Source organism: Mauremys mutica, chromosome 22, assembly GCF_020497125.1.
Source record: "Mauremys mutica isolate MM-2020 ecotype Southern chromosome 22, ASM2049712v1, whole genome shotgun sequence".
NCBI lineage: Eukaryota > Metazoa > Chordata > Testudines > Geoemydidae > Mauremys > Mauremys mutica.
Genome location: NC_059093.1, coordinates 17,693,843 through 17,720,230, shown reverse-complemented (window position 1 = coordinate 17,720,230; position 26,388 = coordinate 17,693,843). Strand labels below are relative to the sequence as shown.

The 26,388-nt window shown below is 60.0% G+C and overlaps 1 protein-coding gene across 2 annotated transcripts in view; it reads right to left on the bottom strand.

Annotated features, from left to right (window-relative positions):
* The window catches only part of ROBO3 (roundabout guidance receptor 3), a 190,658-nt gene that overhangs the window by 36,412 nt on the left and 127,858 nt on the right, over positions 1 to 26,388 (bottom strand). For both annotated transcript variants that reach the window (XM_044997243.1, XM_044997242.1), the window contains exons 3-8: positions 18,386 to 18,543; positions 17,673 to 17,793; positions 14,487 to 14,625; positions 13,648 to 13,775; positions 5,621 to 5,745; positions 1,391 to 1,562 (exon numbers count right to left, since the gene is read on the bottom strand). In XM_044997243.1, coding sequence (XP_044853178.1) covers positions 1,391 to 1,562; positions 5,621 to 5,745; positions 13,648 to 13,775; positions 14,487 to 14,625; positions 17,673 to 17,793; positions 18,386 to 18,543 — 843 coding nt within the window. The remainder of the gene's footprint in view (positions 1 to 1,390; positions 1,563 to 5,620; positions 5,746 to 13,647; positions 13,776 to 14,486; positions 14,626 to 17,672; positions 17,794 to 18,385; positions 18,544 to 26,388) is intronic.

The following is a 26,388-nucleotide window of genomic DNA, read 5'->3' as shown; positions in this document are numbered from 1 at the left end:
GGGCAGAGCCGCCAAACCTTGCTGCACACCCAGCTGGGGTGTGGTGTCAGGGCCCCAGCAAGCCTTCGTGAGCTGACAGCTGTGTTCCCACTGGAGACGGGCTGAGTGAGGGGTGACCACTGCAAACCTGGGGACCCTGAACCGCTGACCCAGCTGCTGCAGGAGCTCCCTCTCCAAGGGTAGAGCTACGGGCACCATACCACTGGGGCTGGGGTGCCGGAGCTCTGCCGGCAGAAGCCTGTCGTACAGACGCAGCCCACGCCGACGGAAGGGGTTTTCCCGTTGGTGTAGGAACACCACCTCCCTGAATGACAGAAGCATTCTTCTGTTGGTGTAGCGGGGGGTGCGGTCGGATCTGGCCATGCCGGGAGCGGAGCAGCCATGTTCGTCTCAGGCCGAAAGAGCTGCAGCCAGCAATAAGCCACTTCTTCCATGCTCCTCTCTCACCCCTCCCCATATTGCCCCCACAGATCTTCCCCTGCCTTTTTCCTGTGCCCTGCACCAGACCCTTCCTCCCCCGACCTACCCCTTCACCGCCCCTCGCTCATTCCCTGCTCAGGGTGCCAGGCAGGCTGCTGTCCCAATGGCCATAGCTGGTTAGGATCCTGGGCACTCCATTGTTCTGGGTATCTGTGGTTCACACCCCAGGGCCCTGCTGGCACAGTCCCTGTGTGTACCTGGGCAGCTGGGAGGTTTAGAGCTCTCCTCCCAGGTGGGAAACACCTCAAAGCCTTGAGCCCCTGAAAATGCAGCCTGCAGGCTAAACTAACCAGCTGCTGAAACACAGCCCTGCGACCCCAAGCAAGGGGCCACGACGGGAGCGTGCTGTGGGTAAGGGGGCATGCTCCAAGGGGCTCAGCACTCAGGCTGGCCCCTGCCCCCAGCTCAGCAAGGCGGAGGGGATTCAGCTCCAACGGTCCAGAACCTGCCGCCCAGACAGAGGGGCGGGGTTCGAATGGCACCTCGCCCAGACTCAGAGGGAGCACTACCGGACCTAACCAGCTGACAGCCTGAATGAACGAAACCCACTGGAGCCCCCTGGCAGAGCCCCCTTGCCAGGCTCACCCCTGCGCTCTGCCGTTCCCTCACCAGCACCCTGGGAACTCAGCAAACATTCCAGCGCTCATGGACGGAGATGCCAAGCTCCCCCCACTTCTCCCCTAGAGCCAGCTCCACCCTGAGCTCCGGGGCCCAGAGCCCCTCAGCTCTGCAATACGCCGACCACACGACTCCAAGCTCCTACAGGGCACTTAGCCTGCTGCGGGGCCTGTGCGTTACAGGGGGTTGTGCCCCCGGGCCCACTCCGCAGTGCTTGGCCTGGGGACCACACCAAGGGCTCTCCCTGACCATGAAGGGCCTTACTGGAGCCTTTACACTCACAAGTACTCACCATCCTCCACCTCCAGCAGGGCTTTGGCCAGGATGCTCCCCGCCACGCTGATGGCCTGGCACATGTAGTACCCGGAATCTGCTGTCTGCACCTCCGTGATGGTCATCTCGCCACTCGGGGACACGGAGAAGCGGCCCATGGGCTGAGGGGGCTGGCTGGGGAACAGCAGGATCTGCAGGGCAGACACAAGGGGAGAGCCCCCGACTCTCCACTTAGTGAGAGCCGAGGGCGGCCCGGAGGCATGGGGTATACAGGGCCTCTGCAGGGAGCGGCTGGGCTGATTTTGGTAGTGCCCCGCCCAGGGCCAGCCAAATTCAGGAAACACCACTGAGGCCAGCCCTCCCCAGATGCTATGCAGGGCAGGCGGAGGGGCTGTTCATGACATCAGGCAGAGGTCCCTGCACCAGTGCATAGACAGACAGAGGACCCGGCACAGTCTCATGGCCTGAGGTGTGGGGCAGGGCAGGGCAGCAAGGGGCCAGCCTGGACTCTGGGAGCTTTTCAGGGGAGTTTCAGGCTCCCAGATTCACCTTCAATCTCACTGAACATGAATAACAGTCCTACAAAGCCACTGCCAAACCTAAGAGCGCGGAGCCAGGCCTCTCCCGCCAGCCCTCGGAGCGCGCGGCCGGGCCTCTCCCGCCAGCCCCCGGAGCGCGCGGCCGGGCCTCTCCCGCCAGCCCTCGGAGCGCGCGGCCAGGCCTCTCCCGCCAGCCCTCGGAGCGCGCGGCCGGGCCTCTCCCGCCAGCCCCCGGAGCGCGCGGCCGGGCCTCTCCCGCCAGCCCTCGGAGCGCGCGGCCGGGCCTCTCCCGCCAGCCCTCGGAGCGCGCGGCCGGGCCTCTCCCGCCAGCCCTCGGAGCGCGCGGCCGGGCCTCTCCCGCCAGCCCTCGGAGCGCGCGGCCGGCCCTTCCCGCCAGCCCTCGGAGCGCGCGGCCAGGCCTCTCCCGCCAGCCCTCGGAGCGCGCGGCCGGGCCTCTCCCGCCAGCCCTCGGAGCGCGCGACCGGGCCTCTCCCGCCAGCCTTCGGAGCGCGCGGCCGGCCCTTCCCGCCAGCCCTCGGAGCGCGCGGCCAGGCCTCTCCCGCCAGCCCTCGGAGCGCGCGGCCGGGCCTCTCCCGCCAGCCCTCGGAGCGCGCGTCCGGGCCTCTCCCGCCAGCCTTCGGAGCGCGCGACCGGGCCTCTCCCGCCAGCCCTCGGAGCGCGCTGCCAGGCCTCTCCCGCCAGCCCTCGGAGCGCGCGGCCGGGCCTCTCCCGCCAGCCCTCGGAGCGCGCGACCGGGCCTCTCCCGCCAGCCTTCGGAGCGCGCGGCCGGGCCTCTCCCGCCAGCCCTCGGAGCGCGCGGCCAGGACTCTCCCGCCAGCCCTCGGAGCGCGCGGCCGGGCCTCTCCCGCCAGCCCTCGGAGCGCGCGGCCGGCCCCTCCCGCCAGCCCTTGGAGCGCGCGGCCGGGCCTCTCCCGCCAGCCCTCGGAGCGCGCGGCCGGGCCTCTCTCGCCAGCCCTCAGAGCGTGCAGCCAGGACTCTCCCGCTAGCTGTCAGAGCGTGCAGCCAGGCCCACTCCATCTGGAAATCACGTGGAGCTCGCGTTTGTGGTGCTTTCCCCTTAACAAGGGAAGCATTCCCCAAGGAGAATGGCTGCTGGAGGATGGGGATGGCTGCACCCCACCCTCCCTCAGGGTTTCTGTTCCTGGGTGAGGAGGGAGCTGTGTACAGCAGAAGGCCCTGGTGTGCCACAATCCCTGTCTGACGCCTCCTCTCCTCCTACCGAGCATGTGGGCAGAGAGAGGCTACGTCACAGCGCAGCATTTCTGGCCTCGCCAGGCCCTGGGGGCAGTTCTGGGCCTCTGCTGCAAACATGCCAGAGGAGCCAAAGGAAATGGACAACAGACGATTGAGCAAAACAGAAGGGATGAGATGGAAAGAGCAGCTGCCAGGCAGGTGCGGCTCTTTGGAGATCTGGCAGCTGGTGCGCTAGGCACAGAAAAGCAAACACACTGCCTTGCCCGTCTGAGCCGTGTAGCCTGTGGTGTCATGCAGGCCCCTGGGTGCCAGGCTGGCAGACAGCTCATGACAGGCATGCACGCAGCTCACCCGGCAGTTCTGACAGAGGGAAGCTGAGCACACACTGGAATCTGCTTGCAGACCCCAGCAAGGCCCTGCCGAGCAGAACGGAGTCGTCCTGCTCCACTGGCCAGAAGCTGTTGCGGGACCCCAGGGAGCAGAGCATTCCCCTGTTTCAGTCCCTGAGCTCCGATCCCTTTGCCTCTCCAGCCTGGGCTCCGATACTCCCGGGCCAAGGCGCTGCCCTGTCTCCGGGGCTTGGTTCATTCCTATGGTTGTCCCCAGCGGGGTTCGGTGCTCACTGGCCCTGGTGTCAGGTTCCTGGGTCCCTGCACACTGAGCCCCTCCCGGAGCGCTCCAGCCGAGACTGCTCTCACGCACGCGGTACGGTTCCCTCGGCTCTGCACGGCCAGTGGGCAAGGGGGGAGCCCTGCACTCGCGGGCAAGGGCCCCGGCAGGGCAGCCGGGCACAGTCACTGTAGAAACATGCACTGCAGAGCAGCAAGTTCCTTAGCTGGGGGAGCCTGGGGAGGGGAACCCAGGGGGCTGAACTGAGCCAGGGCCCAGGCAGGGAGTGGGGGTGGGTCAGTGTTCAACTGAGCCAGGGTCTGGGGGAGGGAGCCAGGACAGAGTCAAGCTGGGAGCTGAGCTGGGGCCTGGGAGCCCAGGGGGGTGTGGGGGGCAGTGGGGACAAGCTGGAGCCTGGGAGCCCGGGTGGGTGCAGGGAAGCTGGGTCGGGTGGAGAAGACCTGACTCGGAGGAAGACACGGCACCCTGAGGGGGCAGCAGAAAAGAGCTGGCCCCCAGGCCGAGGCCAGGGGCCCATGGCATGAGGGGGCAGCGTCTGGCAGAGGAGGAGAGCTAGATACACTGTTGGGCTGGCCCCCCTTGGCCCTGCTGTACCCCCCGCCTTGCACTCACTGACCTCCCCACCCCACCCTTCACTCCTCCCCCTCCATAGGCAAAGTGCTGCCTCCCCCCCTCACCCCAGGGGCTGCCTTCCTCATGCCTCACCCTCTTGGGGCAATACCGTTGGCCTCTTGACTCCTGCAGTGGGTCTCGCCAGTGCCTCGCCCGCCTGCAGGAGCCTCAACCACCCCCAGCATAGCCCTGGCACGGCCACGGCACCGCTCCAGGCAGCAGGGCAGCTGGGGGTGATTCGCTGCGGGGTGAGCCCCACTGCCAGGGCCACTTAAACAGCTGAGCAAAGCTCCAGGGATGGACCAAGTGGCCCCATGCTGGGAGCCACCCAAAGCCAGGGCCTAGGAGCGGGGCTGGGCACGGAGGCGTCTCAGCTGCGAGGATGACCTGGTTGGAACTGGGCAGCAGGACCATGCCTGGGAGATCTCCCCGAATCCAAGCCAGAGTGAACTGGGCTTGACACAGCCCAAGGGCTGGATCCCAGGGCAGCCCGCAGGGGACAGGCAGCAGGCTGGCGGGCAGAGGAGCCTCGGGGGAGGCAGGGAGGGGAGTCACTGCCTGACTGACTCAGCCAGGCCTCGCACGTGTAGTGCCCAGCGGAGGACGTTCCTTCCCCGGCTTCCTGGTGACTTTGCCACAGCGCAGGGTCCCCTGCTCCCTGCCACGCAGACGCTCGCCAAGGACAGCGGGATTCCCAGCTCGCACTCACTCCGCTCCAGCAGCGTGAATGTTGTTGTACCCGCAGTGGCTCAGGTGAGCTGCTGAGCTCACACCAAGGCATCGGGCAGCTATTCTTAGCGCTAGCTGGGCGTTGAGCTAACATGAGTCTACCCTCCCTGGGGCTGACGCCTCCCCGCTGCAGCCTAGACGTCCCCACGGGCCCTAGCCGCCCAGCTCACAAGAGCAGAATCAGCCAGCTGCTTGTCCAGAGAGGCCTAGACGCTGTCTCACACAGCTTCATTTGTCCCCAGGGACTGGGTCCCTCCTGGCTCCGGGTGGGACAGGACCAGGTTTGTGCCCTGGGAGCATTGCTGGGGACTGTGATCACACTGGCCAGGGTCCCCGGATGTGAATACACCCGCTGAGGCTGGAGGGCAGGTCACAGCCTCCCGATGGGCTCAGAGTCCTGGGCTAGGCAGCCAGAGCTTCGCAATCTGGCTTTGGGAGAACAGAGCTCCCCAGGCAAGGGCGTGGGACAGGGGCATGGGTAGGCGTTGGTACACGCTCAGGGGAGGGGGGCATGCAGAACCTACCTGGCTGCCCTCCTTCTGCCAGAACACAGCCGGTGGCGGGTTTCCTTTGGTCTCACAGTGAAAGGTCACGGTGCGGCCCTGAGCTACAATCTGGTCCCGAGGGCGCGTCACTAATTGGGGTGGAACTGAGAACGGGTGAAAAGAAAGAGAAACAAATAGACACGGGTTGCAAAACTTTAGAAGGGGTTTTGCCCAACAGCATGGGGTCGCCAGGCACTGGGGCTCGGGGCGCCTGGGGCTTTTTTGCAGAAATGCTCCCCCAGGAGGTGGGGAGGGGACGCTGCATTGGCTAGCAGAACATATTTCCATAGCCCAGAGGTCTGTACATTTCTCTGAGCCTCCAGGCAGCTGACCAGGAACTGGAGCGCTGGGCCTGTCTGCAGCAAGGGAGCTCACAGCACACAGCTGTGTGGCTACAGGGACCGCAGAACAAACCCCTAATGCTGACATGCTGCACTGGGGCAAAGCTGGGCTTGCAGGGCACAGCCTAATGGGGTACCAGACATAGGTGCCAACTTCCCCATGGGTGCTCGACCCCACCTCTGCCCCCAGTCCCGCCTCCAACCCACTCCTTTCATGAGGCCCCGCCCCTGGCCTGCCCCTTCCCATGTCTGCCCCGCCCCCATTCCAACCCCTTCCCCAAAGTCCCCACCCTGATTCCACCCCCTCCCTACCCCTATTCCAACTGCTTACCCAAATCCCCACCCCGGCTCCGCCTCTTCCTCACCTCCTCCCCTGAGTGCACCCCGTTCCCACTCCTCCCCCTCCCTCCCGGAGCATGCTAACGCTGCCAAACAGCTGTTTGGCGGCAGCTGGGCGGGAAGCACTAGGAGGTAGGCGGAGGAGCAGAGACACAGCGCACGGGGCAGGAAGGAGGTGAGATGGGGTGGGGGGTGAGGGGAGCTTGGCTGCTGGTGGGTGCTGAGCATCCACTAATTTTTCCCTGTGGGTGCTCCAGCCCCGGAGCACCCACGGAGTTGGTGCCTATGGTACCGTACCAGGACACAGCATCTACGCAGGGGTAGTGACACCGGAGCCAGTGCCCTTCCTGGAGACTGGGGCTCTGCCATGCTGCATGTCAGGCCTAAGCTAACGTCGGGGCAGCAAGCGCAAGGGAGGCGCAGCAAACCATGCCAAACCAACCTCATTCCCTTCTGTGGCAGGGTCACTGGCCTAGGAGCTGCGGGGGAGCCAGAGATGAGCTAGAGCGTGATTTTAGCAAAGCTTTTGACACAGTCCCGCGTGACAGTCTCATCAGCAAACTAGGGCAGTGCTCTAGAGGAATTTACTGTAAGGTGAGGGCACATCAGGTTGAGAAACCGCCCTCAAACAGTAGTTATCCATGGTCCGCTCCCAAACCGGGAGGGTTTCTAATGAGGTCCCGCAGGGATCAGTCCTGGGTCCAGTACTAGTCAATGGGGAATAACTGGCTAGGTGGCAGTGCTGCTGGAGAGGATCTGGGGGTTATAGTGGATTCCAAATTGAATGTGAGACAACGAGATGCAGTTGTGAAAAAGGCAATATTCTGGGGTGTATTAGCAGGAGCGCTGCATGTAAGACCCAAGAGGTAATTGTCCTGTTCTACTTGGCACTGGTGAGGCCTCGGCTGGAGCACTGTGTCCAGTTCTGGGTGCCACGCTTTGGAAAGATGTGGACAAATTGGAGAGAGTCCAGAGGAGAGCAACAAAAATGATCAAAGGTTTAAAAAACCTGACCTAGGAGGAAAGGTTAAAAAACCTGGGCGTGTTTAGTCTTGAGAAAAGAAGACTGAGAGCCTTCATAGCGGTTAAGGCTGTTATAAAGAGGACAGTGATCAATTGTTCTCCATGGCCACTGACGGCAGGACAAGAAGCAATAGCCTTAGTCTGCAGCAAGGCAGGTGTAGGTTAGATATCAGGAAAAACTTTCTAACTCTCAGGGTAGTTAAGCTCTGGAACAGGCTTCCAAGGGAGGGTGTGGAATCCCCAGCACTGGAGGTTTTTAAGACCAGGCTGGCAAACTCCCATCAGGGATGGTCTAGGGTTACTTGGTCCTGCCTCAGCACAGGGGGTGGGACTCGATGACCTCTCAAGGGTCCTGACGTTTCTATGATTCTGTGGTAACATGGCAGCCTGAGCTTGGGGAATCCAGCACAGTTGGGAAGCCCTGGGCCTTCTCCCCAGGTGCCGGGGCGTCTGATGGGCTGTTTGCAGAGGAGAACAGCCACAAAGATACCGCAGCCCTGGCCTTCCGTTTCTCTGACAGAGCAGGAGTGCTGCCGGGTCCCTGGAGAGAGGCCCAGAGCTGCGGGGTGCATTGGCAGAGGCTGCCCAGTGGGACTGGGAGCTTGTTTCTTCTCTGTCACCCACAGCAAAGGCCGGAAGGGGGCCGCATTTTCTTCCTTCTTTTCTCTAAAAGCAGCAAAGAGTCCTGTGGCACCTTATAGACTAACAGACGTTTTGGAGCATGAGCTTTCGTGGGTGAAAACCCACTTCGTCGGAGGCATGCATCCGACGAAGTGGGGATTCACCCACGAAAGCTCATGCTCCAAAACGTCTGTTAGTCCATAGGTTGCCACAGGACTCTTTGCTGCTTTTACAGATCCAGACTAACACGGCTACCCCTCTGATACTTCTTTTCTCTGACACTAGCACTGTCTGCCTGGGCCCAGAGAACAGGCTAAACGGGCAGCGTTGCCGAATGTGGCATCTTGCTCGGCCCTTGTGCACAGGCAGCCCTGCCACGCCTCCCTGCAGCCCTGCTGGGACCTCACAGTGCCCAGGCTGCAGGGGACGCCGGTGATAGCACCTGCCGGCTGCCGTGGCCCTATTCTGGAGGCAGCCAGGCAGCTCCTTTGCTTCTACTCCTGTTCCCGAGGCTGGGTCCCAGTAGGGAAGGAGCAGGAAGGAGAGAGGGCAGAAGAAGAGGGAGGGGGGCTAGTACTGGTGCCAACCAGCTTTCCCAGTTACCTCCTGCCAAGTCTCCAGAACAGCCAGCCCCCAGCTGCCCCCAAGATACCCCAGACACCCAGTGACTCCCTTCAGCATCCACTCATCCTCCTACGTCCCCAGCACCCATCCACTCACTTAGCAAACCACCAACCCCCCCAGGCCTTACCGGCCCCAACCATAGCTTCCACATGTTCAATAGCTCCGTGTCCTGCCCCCTGCTGCTGCTTGGGGCAGGGTGAGAGAACTGGCAACACTTTCATCCATAAGAAACATCACACACAGAGCTGCACAAAAGGCAGACGCTATGAAAGGCAGCAGCACGTTAATCAAGAGAGTGGAAGCGGAACAGAGGGGCTGGTTTCCTAGCCAGACTGTAAAACCCTTTGGATGTAGGGGTTTTACGGTAACACATTTAACTCCAATGTCTAATTAACAGTCTGGATAAAGGAAGCCTGTGCTAATGGTTCCACATCATTTCCCCTTCCATTCAGATGCAAGAGCTCCCAGTAAACATTCTCCAGACAGACCTCTCCAGCCAGGGCAGACTTGATTTTCCTCATATTTGTAGGGGGGGGAAAAACAGAACTCCATGTCTTCCATGAGGAAGAAGCAAGAACAGGCCTGAGACTAAACCCGTCCCCTAAAGAGGAACAGCCCAGGCCAGGGCACCCTGCACTAATCCCAGCTCTGGCTCTGCGAGCCACGTTCTGCACAGGAAGAACGTCGCTAACACTGGGAATAATTCTTTTTTCCTGTTGTGAAATCCTCCTCGTAGGTCCCAGGTCCGTGAAAGCTTATGTCTGTGCTGGAAGCCCCCAGCCTGGCTAGTGGGACATTCTGGATTTAAATCCTTGAACATCTCGCTGAGCATCTTGGTCAATAATCTGACTAACTCGAGGTTAAAAACACTGGGGGGATGCAGAATACCCCAACCCACGGGCAAAGCTGCCCCATTTGAACCGCCAGAGCCTTGGCCAAGATCAGCCCAGTATTTGGACTCTACACTCAGTCAGATTCTGACACCCTCGCTCAGCTGAGTGGCACCTTTCCCCAAAGTGACCTCCCGGGTGTGAGATCAGCAAGGTCAGTTGTGGAGTAAGGTGCTACTCAATGGAGGTTTTTGTAGCAGCCTCATCACCATAGTACCTCTACTGATGAGTAGAGGATCAGAATCTGGCCCTCTGACATTTCTAGTGCACACACAGACAGACAGAGAGACAGAGACACCCCTCTCCCCCCTTGGGCTGAGACATAAGTTCCCTCAAAGCCGCGCGGCAATGCAGCAGGCTATCAAGTGCCACGCAGGCAGGGTGAGGCGCCTCTCCCCCAGCCCTGGGCTGCTGCAGTGAAAGAGGGCTGGGGGGAGTCCTCTCTCTCCGTCGCAGCCCCAGGGCAGCCTGCACCCCAAACCCCTCATCCCCGCCCCTACCCCAGAGCCTTCACCTCTAGCTGGAGCCCTCACCTCCTGCACTCCAACCCTCTGCCCCAGCTCTGAGCCCCCTCCCACACCCCAACTCCCTCATCCCCGGCCCAACCCCAGAGCCCTCAGCCCCAGCCAGAGCCCTAACCCCACCCCGCACACCAACCCCTGAGCCCCCTCCCGTACCCCGAACCCCTTGGCCCCACCCCCACCACACATCACCTCCATATTGGTGTGCATAAAAAAAATACATTCTGCACCTGGATGTAAAAAATTAGGGGGACATTGGCTGAGACTGAGCATGGAAAACACCAGCCCCAAAGGAATCTGTTTGAGAAAGTAGCTACTCTACAGCCCAAATAAAATATTGTCCCAGCTCCTGGCACCTGTGAGAAGCAATAGATACTCGCTAGCTGGCTCCAGTTGGATACCGAGCCATTCCCTTTGTTAGCAACCATCCACCACAGCCCCCTTAACACAACTGTCCACTCCAAATGCGCAGCGTCCGGCACCCGCTTGGCCTTCCCGGCAGTCAGGACCCAGCGCCTCAGCAGCCGAGTGGGGTGCGCCGTGCGGGCGGGGGAGAGACCGACCGGTGGGCGGTGGAAGTGAAACCACAGCTGTGAGTGGCAGTGCTTGGGTTTTTCCTGGCTTGCAGAGGTCTACAGGACTACAGGAGCCGGGGATCTCCCTGAGCAGACTAGCGCGGAGCCCTGGGTGCCCGCCTGTGTCCCGTGAAGGAAGCGGTGTGACTCGGTGTGGTGCATGTGGCCTGCAGTAGCACCGGGGACTCATACTCTTCTCTGGCTGGCACACCTGCTTCCTAGAGGGCACAATTCTAAACCAGCCGCCAAGGTATTTACAAGGGGAGAGATAAGAGGGAGCCAGGCAAGGCCCCAGGATGTGGCGGTGGGACTCTCCTGAATAGAGCTCAGGGGAAGGAGCATTGATGTGCCTCCTGATAACCTCCGGGCCCTTAGAGCAGGATTTGGAGATGGAAGGAGGAAGAGGGAGGAGGGACAGAGAAGAAAAGGAGCAAAGTCTCCTAAATCAGCCACCGTCCCATAAATAACTAACCCTCCCCCATCCACCGCTGGCTGTTCAAAGCCTTTTCTTTCCTCTCAATGGAAGACAAATGACATCAGGTTTTACAAATGCTAATTGCCCGTCTTATCTCCCCTCTGCCCGCCCCTTCCCCCTCCCTCCAGGAGCAGGGAGACAATGCAGAGCTGTAAAGTATTTATGGGGCACCAGGCGCTATCACATGGAGCTTCAGGTGTGCCATTGTCATGCTGATCCCTGCAGGCACCGCTTTGATGAAGTTATGGATTGCTAGGTACCCCCATGCTAACGCGACCCCCGCCCCCACAAAGCTGCTAGCTCTCCCCAGCTGAATTTCCATGGCAGGAAAAGAAAAACCTGGGGCTGTTTAATTGTTATTGATCTGCATGTGGGACGGACCAGGGGTTGTGCGGCCCAGACCGGGGCAAATCCAGAGCAGGGCCCAGTGCTCTGCACCAATGGCTCTGCTCACTTACACCAGCTGAGGCTCTGGCTCCCATCACAAAGTCTGTTTAGTGCAGTAAGTCCCCAGAGCCGAGTTCCCAGAGCCATCCCCACACAGGACAGGGAGCTGGCACGTGCCAGGAACCCGCAGGCCCGGCTTGGCTTGGGAAGCAGATCTGCAGCTGGAGGAAGCCAATGCTGCCCCCTCCCCTTTGCCTGGAGGGCAGGCTGCCCCTGGTCCAGAGCAGTGGGATGCACCTTGTATGCTCTTGTGGGAGGCTCATTGGAAAGGGAGCTCAGCTGGCTCTGCCCAGTGTTTGGATTCAAATCCTGCGACCTGTGACCTCTCCCAGCAACAGCCTGTGTCTGTGCAACCACCTGCTCCACAATCACATCTCAATGGCCGCGGCTGGAAGGGAGGGGGCAGCAGCAGCGGTGCCGGAGAAGCCTCTTCACAAAGTACCGCTCCCCCCTGGGCTTCAAAGGGGCCAGGCGCCCGCCTGGAGCAGGGCCGATGGAGACCGATTCAGGAAATCCACCCCCATGTTCTGCTCCTGCTCCACTTCAAAGGCCAGGAGGAAATGAGGGCAAATGATGTGGGTGCCCCAGGAAGCCCTGAACGGGCGCTGCTGATAAGGGGCCCAAGCGGATCGGAGGGGGCAGATCAGAGGCAAGAAACTGACTGGACTTGGGGGCTGCCAAAAGGGAGCCAGGCTCTGCATTGTCCCCTTCACTAGCTCACCGTCGTGCCCTCATTTTCGCCACTACAAGGAAAGCCATTTTGTCAAGGGCTGCCCCAATACACACCTGACGGGCTGAAGCCAACCGCACCCTGCCCAGAGCCTGCTCCCAGCACCCTCTGGCTGCATCAGCCGCAGGGCCAGGCCTAGTTACTGCTGTAATGTGAGCGATGGGGGCGGGGGGGTGTCCTGTGTCTCTGACTTAATGCACTCCAGATAGTCGCTATTCCACGGGGCTGACACGTGGCCGGTCCCCATGCTGGAGACGGGAGAGGGACACTGCGGGTTCGCACACTGCACAGCGGTTCTGTGGCCAGAGGGCAATCACAGGGCCACAGAGTGGGCTAGTGTTAATTAACTCCCAAGCTCCATGCTGGCACCCAGTGGCTTTTCAGCCGAGAAAGAGAGAGAGGGAGGGAGGGAGGGAGAGAGGGAGGTGTCCATGGTGGGAGAGACCTGATCAGATTCACTAGCCAAATGCTCTGCAGCCAGTTGAAGGCCAGCTGGGTTCCCACTGCAGGCTGCTCTGAATTCCCTCTTCTCCCAGAAAGGAGAGCTGGAAAAGCCCTTGTAGGCCAGCCAGGCGCGTTGCTGAGAGCCAGGGCTGGGTGTCCCCGCCGGGAGGTTTTAGAGTGCTCTCCGATGCGCGAACACAGGCAGCTGGCCCGAGCGCCGCAGCCTGTGGAGAGCGGGCACAGAGCCTCCTGCATAGATCGTCTCCCACTATGGCCTCATGAGCCCACAGGAATGGCACATGCACAGCCCGGCCCCGCCCCGCATGCCCCAGGGTATGAGATGAAATGGATACTCACGGAATGGGCTCACTGGAACAGAGAACACAGAGAAACAGGCGTGAGATGAGCAGGGTCCAGCGAAGCCGGGGGAGCGTTACGGGGACAGTACGCACGAGGGGCCGAGAAGCAGAGTGAATCTGCGCCGCCGCGTTCGGCTCTGCCGAGTGCCGGGCCCGCTCGGCCTCCCAGCGACTGAGCCTGCTGTGTGCCAGCAGCATGGAACAGACGGATCGTGCGAGGCGGGGGCCTGCCTACATGGCCAGGCTGAATCGCCTTCCCAGGGACTAACCTCGGCCCAGCCAGTCGGTACCGAGGCTGTGGGTAGCTGGGCCCAGTTGCTGGTGTTGAATTGTAACCAGAGGGGATCGACCGAGACTGGTCTGGCTCAGCAAGGGAGCCTGGCCCAGCTCCCTCCATCCCGCCAGCCCCTAGCACTGGAAATGATTCACATCTAACACCCCGGCCGCGCTAAGTGCCCGACTAGTGTCAGCCGCCTCTGAGGAGCACTCGGGCCTTGGGCTGGGATCTCCCCATTCCTGGGTGCTGAGAAAACGGGGCTGCTCATCTCCTCCTCGACTCCGTATGTCCCACCACCAGCAGCCCCCATCACTGCCTGGCCCCCTGAGCGACCCCTTACCATGGACGCTGAGTGAGCCAGAGGCCTCTGACTTGCCCACGCTGTTCTCTGCCACACAAGTGTAGGTGCCCTCGTCCTCAGCGCTGACCCGGCTGATCCGCAAGGTGTTGTCATTCTGGATCTCTGCCCTGGGATTGACAGAAACAAATGCTGTGAGAGCCCGGCCTGGCACCAGCACCGGTGCCCAGGGTGCCAGTGCCACGTTGGTGCCAGTGTTGCACCCGGAGACCATTCCCACCCGGCCCACCCTGGGGGAGAAATGCTGCCTGGCATTTCCTTGGTCAGGGCCCAGCCTCGGGCCTGGTTAATGTGCACACCCGCCTTCGTTGGTTTCCAGACCCATCTAGGTAAGCGGGAGGGAGTTGAGGGCTAGCGATCCTCTCTGAGTAGGTGGGGATTTCCACTATGAGTCCTGTCCTGGGACCACATTCACTCCAGGAGTCAGACTGAATGGCTCTAATGGTGAACCCCTCATGAGCCAGGCAGTCCAGGCTTATCTGGTGAGAAAGCTGTCAGACCCTGTGTGGACGCTCTGATTCTGGGTAGGAACAGGGTTCACTAAACTAGAATAAGCTGCTCAGACCGGAACCCACGTGTCCATCCAGGTTAAAGTCACCCTTGTGTTCACCTGGTGCATGTCTCAAGCAGAGCAGCCCTGGGGTGTCCACACACAACACAGAACTGGTTTAGCTATGTCGTTTAGCATCTCAGCCCTAGCTCTCCTGTGCAGCTGTGTGCGTGGAGCAAGCCGGGAGCGCACAGGCAGCCCAGCCCTGCCTGGCCTGGAACATTCCTGCTGCACCCCATCCCAGGAAAGGGCCTCGTCTCTCATCTCTTACCTGCCCCGCGGCAGCTCCCCTTCCTCCTTGCGCCAGCGGGATGTCGGCACTGGGTCCCCCTGCACCTCACAGTGGAAATCCACGCTGTCGTCAGCGAGCACCACCTGGTTGATGGGCCTGCGGATGAACGTGGGGCGCTCTGCCAAGACAGGCCAGCAAGGCAGCGTCAGGACTGAGTGCAGAAGCCGTACGGCCCACACCAAGTGCAGAGACCCCACAGAGCTGCCGCCCCGCAGCGTCCGACCCCTGCATGGGCAGTGGTGCCAGACTCAGAGGATGCACACGGAAAATGTCGGAGAAGCCAGTCCCATGGGATCGGAGCCTCCTTCTGCTGGTCAGACGGGCACATGCAGCCTCACCTCCTGCTCCCTGGGGGCACACGCAGCCTCACCTCCTGCTCCCTGGGGGCACACGCAGCCTCACCCCCTGCTCCCTGGGGGCTCACGCAGCCTCACCCCCTGCTCCCTGGGGGCGCACGCAGCCTCACCCCCTGCTCCCTGGGGGCTCACGCAGCCTCCCCCCGTGCTCCCTGGGGGCGCACGCAGCCTCACCCCCTGCTCCCTGGGGGCTCACGCAGCCTCCCCCCCTGCTCCCTGGGGGCTCACGCAGCCTCCCCCCCTGCTCCCTGGGGGCACACGCAGCCTCACCCCCTGCTCCCTGGGGGCTCACGCAGCCTCACCCCCTGCTCCCTGGGGGCTCACGCAACCTCACTCCTGCTTCCTGGGGGCTCACACAGCCTCACCCCCTGCTCCCTGGGGGCTCACGCAACCTCACTCCTGCTTCCTGGGGGCACATGCAGCCTCACCCCCTGCTCCCTGGGGGCTCACACAGCCTCACCCCCTGCTCCTGGGGGCTCTGCCCCCCCAGTGGCTGCTGGAAGGTTGATGGGCCTGGAGCTCAGAGGGCTCTAGTCACACAGTGGGTCTAGCAGTGAGAGGACAAGCGCCTCCTCCATCAGGCTCTGCCTCCCGGCATAGGCGCCGACTCCATGAGTGCTCTGGGGCTGGGAAGGAGTCCAATGGGGCAGGGAGAGGGCGGAGTTGGGGCGGGGATTTGGGGAAGGAGTTGGAATGGGGGCGGGGCCGGGGCGGAGTTGGGGCGGGGACTTTGGGGAAGGAGTTGGAATGGGGGCGGGGCAGGGGGGGAGTTGGGGCGGGGATTTGGGGAAGGAGTTGGAATGGGGGCGGGGCCGGGGCGGAGTTGGGGCGGGGATTTGGGGAAGGAGTTGGAATGGGGGCGGGTCAGGGGCGGAGTTGGGGCGGGGATTTGGGGAAGGAGTTGGAATGGGGGCGGGGCCGGGGTGGAGTTGGGGCGGGGATTTGGGGAAGGAGTTGGAATGGGGGCGGGGCCGGGGTGGAGTTGGGGCGGGGATTTGGGGAAGGAGTTGGAATGGGGGCGGGGCAGGGGTGGAGTTGGGGCGGAGATTTGGGGAAGGAGTTGGAATGGGGGCGGGGCCAGGGCGGAGTTGGGGCGGGGACTTTGGGGAAAGGCGTTGGAATGGGGGCGGGGCCGGGGCGGAGTTGGGGCGGGGATTTGGGGAAGGAGTTGGAATGGGGGCGGGGCCGGGGCGGAGTTGGGGCGGGGACTTTGGGGAAGGCGTTGGAATGGGGGCGGGGCCGGGGTGGAGTTGGGGCGGGGATTTGGGGAAGGAGTTGGAATGGGGGCGGGGCCGGGGTGGAGTTGGGGCGGGGATTTGGGGAAGGAGTTGGAATGGGGGCGGGGCCGGGGTGGAGTTGGGGCGGGGATTTGGGGAAGGAGTTGGAATGGGGGCAGGGCTGGGGTGGAGTTGGGGCGGGTCCGGGGGCAGGGAGGGGGTCGAGCACCCACTGGCACCAGGAGAAGTTGGTGCCCATGGCTCCCGGTACCTACCCAGCCGGCGTGGCCCAGCCCTGCCCACGGAGTTTGGCTCTGTAGCCCCGCCCACTTGCCCTGTAGGACCTGTCTGGGGCCACAGGGTTATTAGTCCCCATTATGCAGCTGCCTGTCCAGTCCACAGCTGCCAACCAGCAGCTCTAGAGCTGCGGAAATCAGCGCGTGGAAATCGCGTGGGATGCTGCTGTGCTAGCAACGTGCAGGGCTGTGGCCTGGCCAGCCCAGCCGGCACAGAGAGGTCCCACCGCCTCCCAGCCAGCGGACGGGATGGAGCAATGGAAGGAAGAGGGAGAAACATCTCAGCATCCAAGACTGGCAACAACATAGGCAGGAACTGGTTTCCCACTCGGGCTCCGGCCAGGGCTGCTCAGAAAAACACCTTGCCTCATTTATGGCTCCTTTGGCCAGAGCAGTAAACCATTTCCAGCTCCCAGCACGGCACCTCTGCCTCCCGAGGCACAGGGTTCCCAGGCAGGGCTGCTCTCCTGGGCTCCCCTGAGATCAATGGGAGTTAGGCACCTAAGTACCTTTGCGGATCTAGGACCAGGAGCCTGTTTGGGACTAGGCAAGTAGCAGAGAATGGCAGGGCTGAGCTAGAGGGCTAGGAAAGGGCCAAGCAGGGATGGGACCTCGAACAGTCCCGAGCTCTGAGCTGCATCAGGCTGCTGGGGCCAGGGCTGCTATTTGCAGAAGCCAAGTCCCTGGATCTAGCTGGCTGGTGGGTTCTGGCTTGGATCTGCAGGAGGCAATCAGGGCCTGGAGAAGAGGATGGTCGTTAATGGCCATTCAGTCCCCTCCAGCAGTGGAAACACAGAAGGCTCCTTGGCGTGACTGACGATGGAGAGGGAGCGACTCAGTGGTGCTGCTCTGGGCTGGAGATTCCTGGGGGCAGCTTGCAAATGTTCCCACATAGATCCTGTTTGTGAGTTTAGGGTGTTTGATTAATAACGTCTGGCACCCCGGGTGGCCCTAACCACGTACAGACAGCACGGCCGCCATGCAGCCACTTCTGGGGCGCAGCGCAGCCTTCAGTCCCAGCTTGCAGCAGGGAAGCGGCCATTGGGGGCCGCACACTGGGCCAGACCCAGCCAGACCGGCTTGCACCTAGGGGGAAAGGCTGCTGAGATGTAGTCTGGGTATTCCCAGCCTGATGCCTGGCCACTCAGCTCCGGTGCCTGGGCTACGTCTCGAAGCGCTTAGCTCATCAGCCAGGCTTGGTGCTGTGCGGGGGAACAGCCATGGAGCCGAGCTCCATGACACCCAGCCACCCACCTTGGCCAGCCCCGCCCCACCCAGGCCCCAGGTACTACGCACCAAACACCACCAGCTTGGCCGGCTCGCTGTCCCGCTCCCCCACCATGTTGGTAGCCACACAGACGTACATGCCAGCGTCGCTCTTCCTGGTGTTGGACATCATCAGCTTCCCCCCCCGGATCTGCACCAAAGAGGAAGAGCTCAGAGTAGTTGGCCGTGCCGCGGTACGGGGAGTCACATGCTGTCCCCATGTCACCCCGCAGGACAGATGCCCCCCTCCCTGCATGCCACCCCCACCCCCATGGCACAGACACCTACATTAGCTCCTGCACCCTGCAGGACAGATGTTCCCACGACCCCTTCCCTGCATTCCACCCTGCTCCCATGGGACAGACACCACCATTAGTTCCCCCACCCCGCAGGACAGATGCTCCCATAGCCCCCTCGCTGCACGCTATCCCAACACCCTCCAGGACATATTCCCCCAGCATGCCCTACGCCCTCTACACCTTGGGACAGATCATAGAATCATAGAATATCAGGGTTGGAAGGGCCCTCAGGAGGTCATCTAGTCCCACCCCCTGCTCAAAGCAGGACTAATCTCCAGACAGTTTTTTACCCCACATCCCTAAATGGCCCCCTCAAGGATTGAACTCACAACCCTGGGTTTAGCAGGCCAATGCTCAAACCACTGAGCTATCCCTCCCCCCAAACACCCACTCCCGCTGCTCGCCCCCTCCCTGCCCGGCCCCGTGGGATGGGCGAGGCCTCACCGTGATGCGCTCGTCTTTATCGCTGATGCGGATGCTGTTCTTCTTCCAGGAGATGGTGGGCTCGGGGTGCCCCCGGGGCGGGATGCACTCCATCACAGCCGGCTCGCCTGCCGCCACCACCACGTCACTGGGGGCCTGCCGGAAGTCGTCGCGCAGAACTGCAAAGGGAACCGCAAGTGCGTGAGCCAAGGCTCCCGGGCAAGGTGCCACACGGGCAGCGAAGGGGCAGAAAACTGCAGGTACCCTCCAGAAACAACCATGGCCATGGATACTCCGCCTCCCCCACCCTCCTCTCCACCTGCCTCGCTGTCCTGTCACCAGCCAGTGCCCGTGGGAGCAGAGAGCCCAGTGTGAGGACAGCCCTGCAGGGAGCCATGTCCCCATGGCCGGTGCGTCCAATCCCAGCAGGAGGCGCAGCCTGGCTCGCTTTGCCAGCATGCCCAAATCTGCGTGAGTGACCTGCGGCAAGCAGGGGCAGTCTCCTCATACAAGGCAGAGCCAGCCGGGGAGCGAACGCCACAAGAGGGGGAATCAAATCCCACGGCTAGGTTCCCAGGCCTGGAGCCTTCCACAGGAGTCAGGAGGGGCAGGAAATGTCCTGTTGTGGGTGAGGGCTGATCCCCACCGGATCTGGAAGGAAGCACCCCCCCACACAAGTGCCCAGAGCAAGCTGGGGACGCTCTGCCTGCCCGAAGCTTCAGGTGCACTTTGGGATGGGGGCTGTTAGAATCATAAAATCATAGAATATTAGGGTTGGAGGAGACCTCCTCACTTGAAACTGGGGGGTTTCAAGGTGAGGACCCGCATGCCACCATGTCAAAGGTCTCACCCCCACTTGGAACTGTTGGGCTCCAATGTGGGGACCTGACTTGGTTTCCCTCTAAACTAAAATCCTAGTTTAGATCTAGTAAGCTGCCACCACTCAATTAGGAGTCCATCCCCCTGCTCAAAGCAGGACCAACCCCAACTAAATCATCCCAGCCAGGGCTTTGTCAAGCCGGGCCTTAAAAACCTCTAAGGAAGGAGATTCCACCACCTCCCTAGGTAACCCATTCCAGTGCTTCACCACCCTCCTAGTGAAATAGTGTTTCCTAATATCCAACCTAGACCTCCCCCACTGCAACTTGAGACCATTGCTCCTTGTTCTGTCATCTGCCACCACTGAGAACAGCCGAGTTCCAGCCTCTTTGGACCCTCCCTTCAGGTAGTTGAAGGCTGCTGGGGGGTGGGAAGGAGTGCAGTGCAGTGCAGTGGCTATTCTCCAGGACTCTCACTCACTCCAAAGCCGTCAGAAACCCCAGCTCGTCCCCGCTGTGCCCCCGACCAGAGGCTCCAGCCAGAGCTCCAGGGACTCAGAGCTCCCCCAGGTCACTGCTCCTGCTCAACACACAGAACTTGCCATTACAGACAAGGCAGGAGAGCCCTCCATGTGCCCCAGTCCTCCTGCTGCTGCCCTGCCTCCTGCCCACCCCCCTGCATCTCTGAATTCTCTCTGACCTCCTGCACATCGCAGGCCACAGAGCCTCGCCCGCCCACGGCTGGAATAGACCCCTCACCTCTGGCTGAGTTACTGACACCCTCAAATCATGATTTAAAGACTCCCAGTTACAGAGAATCCACCAATTACTGTGCTGCAGCAGCACTCGTTCTCCTGCTCCCGGCAGCTCTCCAATCACCCAGCGCTGGCCAGAATAACCCAGCGTTTATAACCGTTACGGAAAAGTGTCAGGCCTTTAATGCACAACTGGCTGTGGGGCCGTTTACTGCTCCTTTGCTTGTCAAATGCAACTGCGCTGCCACTGCAGCAAGAACAACAATTCATTAGCTGCATTTACAAGCCGGCCGCTCACCCTGGGGACTCGCGCAGTAGCCGGTTAGCACTCAGAGCAGCAGGAGGCACAAAGGGCACCACAGGGAGGCCACAGCCAGAGGGGAGGCCCCAGGGAGCTGGGGGACAAAGCATCACCCCAGCGCATCCAGCCACTGGCCCCCGGAGACTCAGCTGGGGGCACCGTTGGGATTTTCATACAAAGCTCGACCCACGAGGGGGCTAGTCTGGGAAGGCCGATGCCCCGGGAGCTCCATTCGCGGTGGGTCCAATGGACGGTGGGTGTCTGAAGCCACTTCTGCTTTCTTTGTACTGGTGGCTGCTGGGGCAGGCCCTGGCACATCCTGAGCTTCCGCTGTGGCCAAGGGGCTGCGTCTCCCGTGGTGACACCCCCAGACTCAGGCTGGCCCCGTGCTCCCCGAGCTGAGAGTCTGGACCCTGCGTCATGGCTAGAGCGGGACCCAGAGCCCACAGACCAGCTGCTCTGTACAGGGAGAACCAGAGCTCGGGGGAGCAGAGCGGAGGTCCCTGCGGCCAGCCCACTAGCCAGGTTCATTGGCCTGGGGCGAAGGGTTCCCAGGCCTCCCCCAAGCCCCCGGCAAGGCTTGAGCGTACCATGGCTGTTTTTTCTGAATGAAGTGAAGGTGGCCTTGGCTACTCCTCCACGCCCTGACACCGTGTCCCCTAGGTACAGGACATCTGTGGGATGGGGAGACCCTGACCTGCATGGATGTGCTGGGCCTGCACAGCCCGGGGGTAGACTCTGCGAGGGTGCCCAGCAGCCCAGGAGTTACCACACAGACCAGACTGCAGATGAATGCGCACGCACAGGGGTCTCATATGCCCTGGGCCAACCAGGGGCTCCGCACCAGGACGCGTGACTCCCAGACGCCAGCAGCCCTCATTGGCCTGTCACCGGGCTCTGTGGCGTGGGATGCTACCTTGGGGCACATGAGGACAGGGGGCGGGGGGGAATTCACAGGAGAACTGGATGCCCATCGGCTGCACGGCGTGGGAGAGGAGCCCACAACAAGTCCTGGCCATTTGCAGAGGTGTGGCATGGTCACACCCTTTCAGAGTTCCCCTCAGGGCAGGGGAGCAATGGGGCTTTCCCAGCAAAGCAGGTCAGAACGGGGCAGTGCCCTTAGCTCCCCCGGCCTGGGACAATGCAAACTGGCCTCCTGGACAGAGGAATACTGACTGAGAGGCTGAGACTCTCCTCAACATGATGTGTAAAGCACAAGGCCTCTTGTTGGTATCAGGACCTCTGACCCAAGCAGGACAGGCCCTGGGTGTCATCAGACACTGACATTTCAGGCAGTGGGAGCCAACTTATAAAGGGCCCAGAAAAAGCCCTGGTAACTACTCGGGTGTGCAAAGGGGCCCTGCAGACCCAGCTGAAATCCAAAGGGAGCACAGCAGAGAAGGTTCTTTGGGTGCTCCGTGAATGGGGAACCGATCCTGCATGAGGAGACTGAAAGAGTGAGGCTGGGTTAGCTTAGCAAATGCAGGCTGCAAAGGGATCGGATTGCTCTGGGTGAAGACATGGGGCAGGCGGGGACACACCAGAGACGGAGAAGAGCTAATGGACGTGAAAGGGCACAAGAACTAATGGGGATAAACTGGCCCGGAATAATCTAGGCTGGAAATTATAAGCTGGTTTCTCGCCGTCAGAGGAGAGAGGTTCTGGAACTGCCTCCCAAAAGGAGCAGCGGCGGCGGAAAAGGTGGCTGGGCTTCAGCTGGAGCTGGGTCAGTTCATGACCAGGATTGGATGTCAGGGCTGCCTGTGATAGCAGGGTGTGGACTCGAGGATCCAGCAGGTCCCTTCCCACCCTGTGTAATTCCCCTGTAAACAGGGAGGCCTGGGCATGTCTGACAGTGGCATTCCCAGGGTCCCACTGCAGCTGTGGAACCCGAATGCTCATGAGCTACATCCAGATGTGGGTTCCCCCAAGCGCCAGGCTCTTTGGTTTTCTAAGGGATTCTCCGTGCCAGTCAGATGGGTGTGGTGCTGATAGGCAAAGGATAGGCATGTCCAATCCCGGCTCTCACGGCAAACCCAGACAAGCACAGAGGCGAGGTCAGTTTCTGCCAGGGCCAGGGCGATTGTTCAAGCCATGCAGAATTCCTCTCTGCATCCCCTCTGCTGGATCATAGAATATCAGGGTTGGAAGAGACCTCAGGAGGTTATCTAGTCCAACCCCCTTGTCATGGTCTTACCCTCACTTGAAACTGGGGGGTTTCAAGTTGAGGACCAGCATGTATTCCCCCACCCTAAAATCCTAGGGTAGGTCCCCTTCTGGCTGCCACCACTCGGTCGATTCACGTGGGCCGAGACACCCCTGTATTCCCCCCTTCCTCTTTCCAAAGATGTTCCCTGGGGAAACACAGATCAACCCACAGAGAGAGAAACCTCCCCACTCCCCTCTCTGCCCGGAGATAAGCTTGTCTCACCACCGAGAGAGAGTTTCTTAGCCCCTCCCCCTGTATCCACAATAGAGGGATTTAATCAAATCTTTATAGAAAGAATTTATTAAAAGAAAAACAAGAAAATACAGAATCTCTATGAGTCCAAGCTGGACACTCATAGGGTATAACCTTGCTAAGTTCTGGAGAGAATCCTCTCTCCTTCCCAGTACAAACAATACAGGCAGAATGAAGAATAATCAATAACAAACACACAGAATTGCAAACATAGGATTATTAGATGAGGACACAAAGTACCTTTCTAATACTCACTATCTTGACTAGAAGAAATTAGTTCAGAAAGGTGGAAACTGGTAGACTTGATTAAAACATCTGGACCCTTGTAATTCCAAATGGCTAAGAACAACACACACAGAAACAGAGGGAAAAAGTTCCCTCCTAGGAATTTCAAATTCTCTTCCCTGATTGGTCCTCAGGTCAGGTGTCTACCAGGTACTATGTTTTAACCCTTTACTAACTATTCATGACACCCCTGCTCAAAGCAGGACCAACACCCACTAAATCATCCCAGTCAGAGCTTTGTCAAGCTGGGCCTTAAAAACCTCTCAGGATGGAGATTCCACCACCTCCCTAGGTAACCCATTGCAGTGCTTCACCACCCTCCTAGTGAAATAGTGTTTCCTAATATCCAACCTAGACCTCCCCCACTGCAACTTGAGACCATTACTCTGTCACCTGGTACCACTGAGAACAGCCAAGCTCCATCCTCTTTGGAACCCCCCTTCAGGTAGCTGAAAGCTGCTATTAAATCCCCTCTCACTCTTCTCTTCTGCAGACAAATAACCCCAGTTCCCTCAGCCTCTCCTCATAAGTCATGTGCCCCAGCCCCCTAATCATTTTGTTGCCATTTGCTGGACTCTCTCCAATTTGTCCACATCCCTTCTGTAGTGGGGGGACCAAAACTGGATGCAATACTCCAGGTGTGGCGTCACCAGCGCCAAATAGAGGGGAATAATCACTTCCCTCAATCTGCTGGCAATGCTCCTACTAATACAGCCCAATATGGCGTTAGCCTTCTTGGCAACAAGGGCACACTGCTGACTCATATCCAGCTTCTTGTCCACTGTAATCCTCAGGTCCTTTTCTGCAGAACTGCTGCTTAGCCAGTCAGTCGGTCCCCAGCCTGTAGCAGTGCATGGGATTCTTCCATCCTACGTGCAGGACTCTGCACTTGTCCTTGTTGAACCTCATCAGATGTCTTTTGGCCCAATCCTCCAATTTGTCTAGGTCCCTCTGAACCCTATCCCTACTCTCCAGCGTATCTACCTCTCCCCCCAGCTTAATATCATCTGCAAACTTGCTGAGGTGAGCCCCGGGGTGCCAAGGGAACGCAATGTTGCCAGGTTCCTAGAAGCTCCTGGTGGCTGAATGGAGACGCAGCACTTTCCAGACGTGAACAGCTTGTCAATAAGCCATTTAACTTCGTGGGAGTAATACACCATAAATATTTGTATTCAAGGGTAATACACTCAAATAATCCTGCCAGTAATGAGCAATAAAACATGGGTGTATTGCTTATTAAGTATTTATGTACCTAATCCAGGAGCGTTTCCAGGCTGGCTGCTTTCCAAGAGTCTCACACCCAGGAACACAGCAAGGGCGCAAAACAAAGGGTCCGTCTGCTCTTCGGACGACTGAGCGTTCTCCACTAACCCTAACTGCAACCAGCACATCCCCAGCTGCATGGGGTCTAACCTCACGGGCCGCGGTAGGCAGGGGAGCAAGGGCAGAGTCCCTGCCCCGGAGGGGAGGCCCCTTGCTCAGAGAAAGCGGCAATGGCTCGCCCAGCTCCAGTGGAGGTTCTCCTCAGTAATTATTTCTCTGCTGGAGCTTTTCTAAATATAGCAGAAGGGCTGAGCCCTGCTCTCCTTTCTCCCACTATAATGAATAAATACAGAAAGATGCAATTAGCTGGCAGTAACCCTGATAATCTAGATCAATGGCTGCTGTGTCCTTAATGAAGTGTTAAATTGAGTCTGTCTCCTTACCCCCTGACTCCCCCGCAGGCTGCTTCAGTGATGGATTTGTGGCTTCCCCTGGCTGGGCTCAGATCAGTCACGGAGAGTCATGAGCCCTGGCTAGCGCTGAGGAAAGAGAAACGGCCCATCTGGGTGACTCCTTGCCACATCACAGCTACACCCAGCCAAGAGCTGGCCACTGTCCGATGCCAGCCCTGCCATCACCGCCCTATAGGCTTTTATAGTTCTCGTGCCAAAACAGAGGCACCCTCAGGCACACATTCCAACATCCCCACCCATCCTCATCCCTCTGTCCTGCCAGGGAGTCACCTTCTGTCTGAGAACCCTTGAACATGTGAAACCCACGTTAATGCTACCTGGAGCCAGCCCCCCTCCCTCCCCCCAACTCCTCTGAGAGACACCCCCTCCCAGCTCCACTGACCTCAAACAGCTTCACGCTTCATTACCCAACACCCTCCTCTAGTGCAGACACTCCAACCAGGCTGCCTCTCCGCAGCTTCTCTGGAGGCCAGAGAATACCAGCGTTGTCAGTGTCTTCTGGGGCCTCGTCCCGCGGATCCATTCATCGCCTTTGTGGCCCTGCGCCGTGCTCACCCCCTGCCCATGTCCCATGTTTCCTGCTCCCAAGGAGGGGACCTGTTTCAGACACTGCACACCTCATGCCAGCTACACGGACCCCTCTGATATGGGACTTCTACAAGACCCTCTCATGGGGGCATGCTGCTCTCTAACCTCCTGTGGACAAGAGCTGTGGGAGTGCAGCGGGGGGGCAGGAAGCCTTCAGCTGTACTCCCAGCTCTGCAGCTACCCACCCACCAGCTCCACACATCCCCTGGGGCTACAGGACCAAGCCCAGAGCAAAATGGTGCTTTTCTCTGTCTCCCACTGGGCTGAGGGCCCCGAATCTGCACACGCCGGACTGCTTGTCGGGGGTTGTATTGTGTCTTACAGCTCGATCTCAGCACAGGTGCTGGGGCTGGCTCAGTTTTATCCAGCAAGGACTTCGCAGCCAGGGAAGGGACTGTCACCCAGAAGGCTCAGCTGCCAGGGCTAGATTGTCTCAAATTGGCCCTGATTGCTGGCTTAGCCTCAGTGCAGCATAGTCATCCTGGTGAGAACATGACAGTAAAAATGCCTCTGAGGCAGCTCTCCGGGCCCTAGACAGAGACCCTGACACAGGTATTATTGACATGAGTCAGGGAGGGCCTCTACCACCACGAAACTATGCATATCACGCACACAATCTATACATACACGCGCGTGTGTCTCCCCATGCATACATAAACATCGGTTGTTTCCTTTCCCTGTAGCTGGAGAGAGAAATCCCCCTTATTCGGGAGTCTCTTAGATGCTATAACCATGGTAATAACTGTCTAGATGGGGAAAAGAGAAGTGAGCTGAGCTGAGCTGGAGCTGCTGTTGATGTTAGTAAAGTCCGATCCCATGTCTTAGAAGACAAAGCCAGACGAACACACACGAAAAGGGAAGGACTTTCACTTCCAGTTTCACAGCTAAAAGACAGAGGGATGGCACCTGGTCTGATCGGCTACTCTGAGACCTGGCAAACTCGTACCAGCATGGGACTGTTTGGGGCGCTTTCTGGTCACAGGCTCGCTGCAGTGTTGCAAAGGATGCAGTGCTGGCTGGCTAAGCCAGACTTTTTTTAGGCAGAGGGAAGAAGGAGAGGGCTAGGAAAGAGAAGAAAGA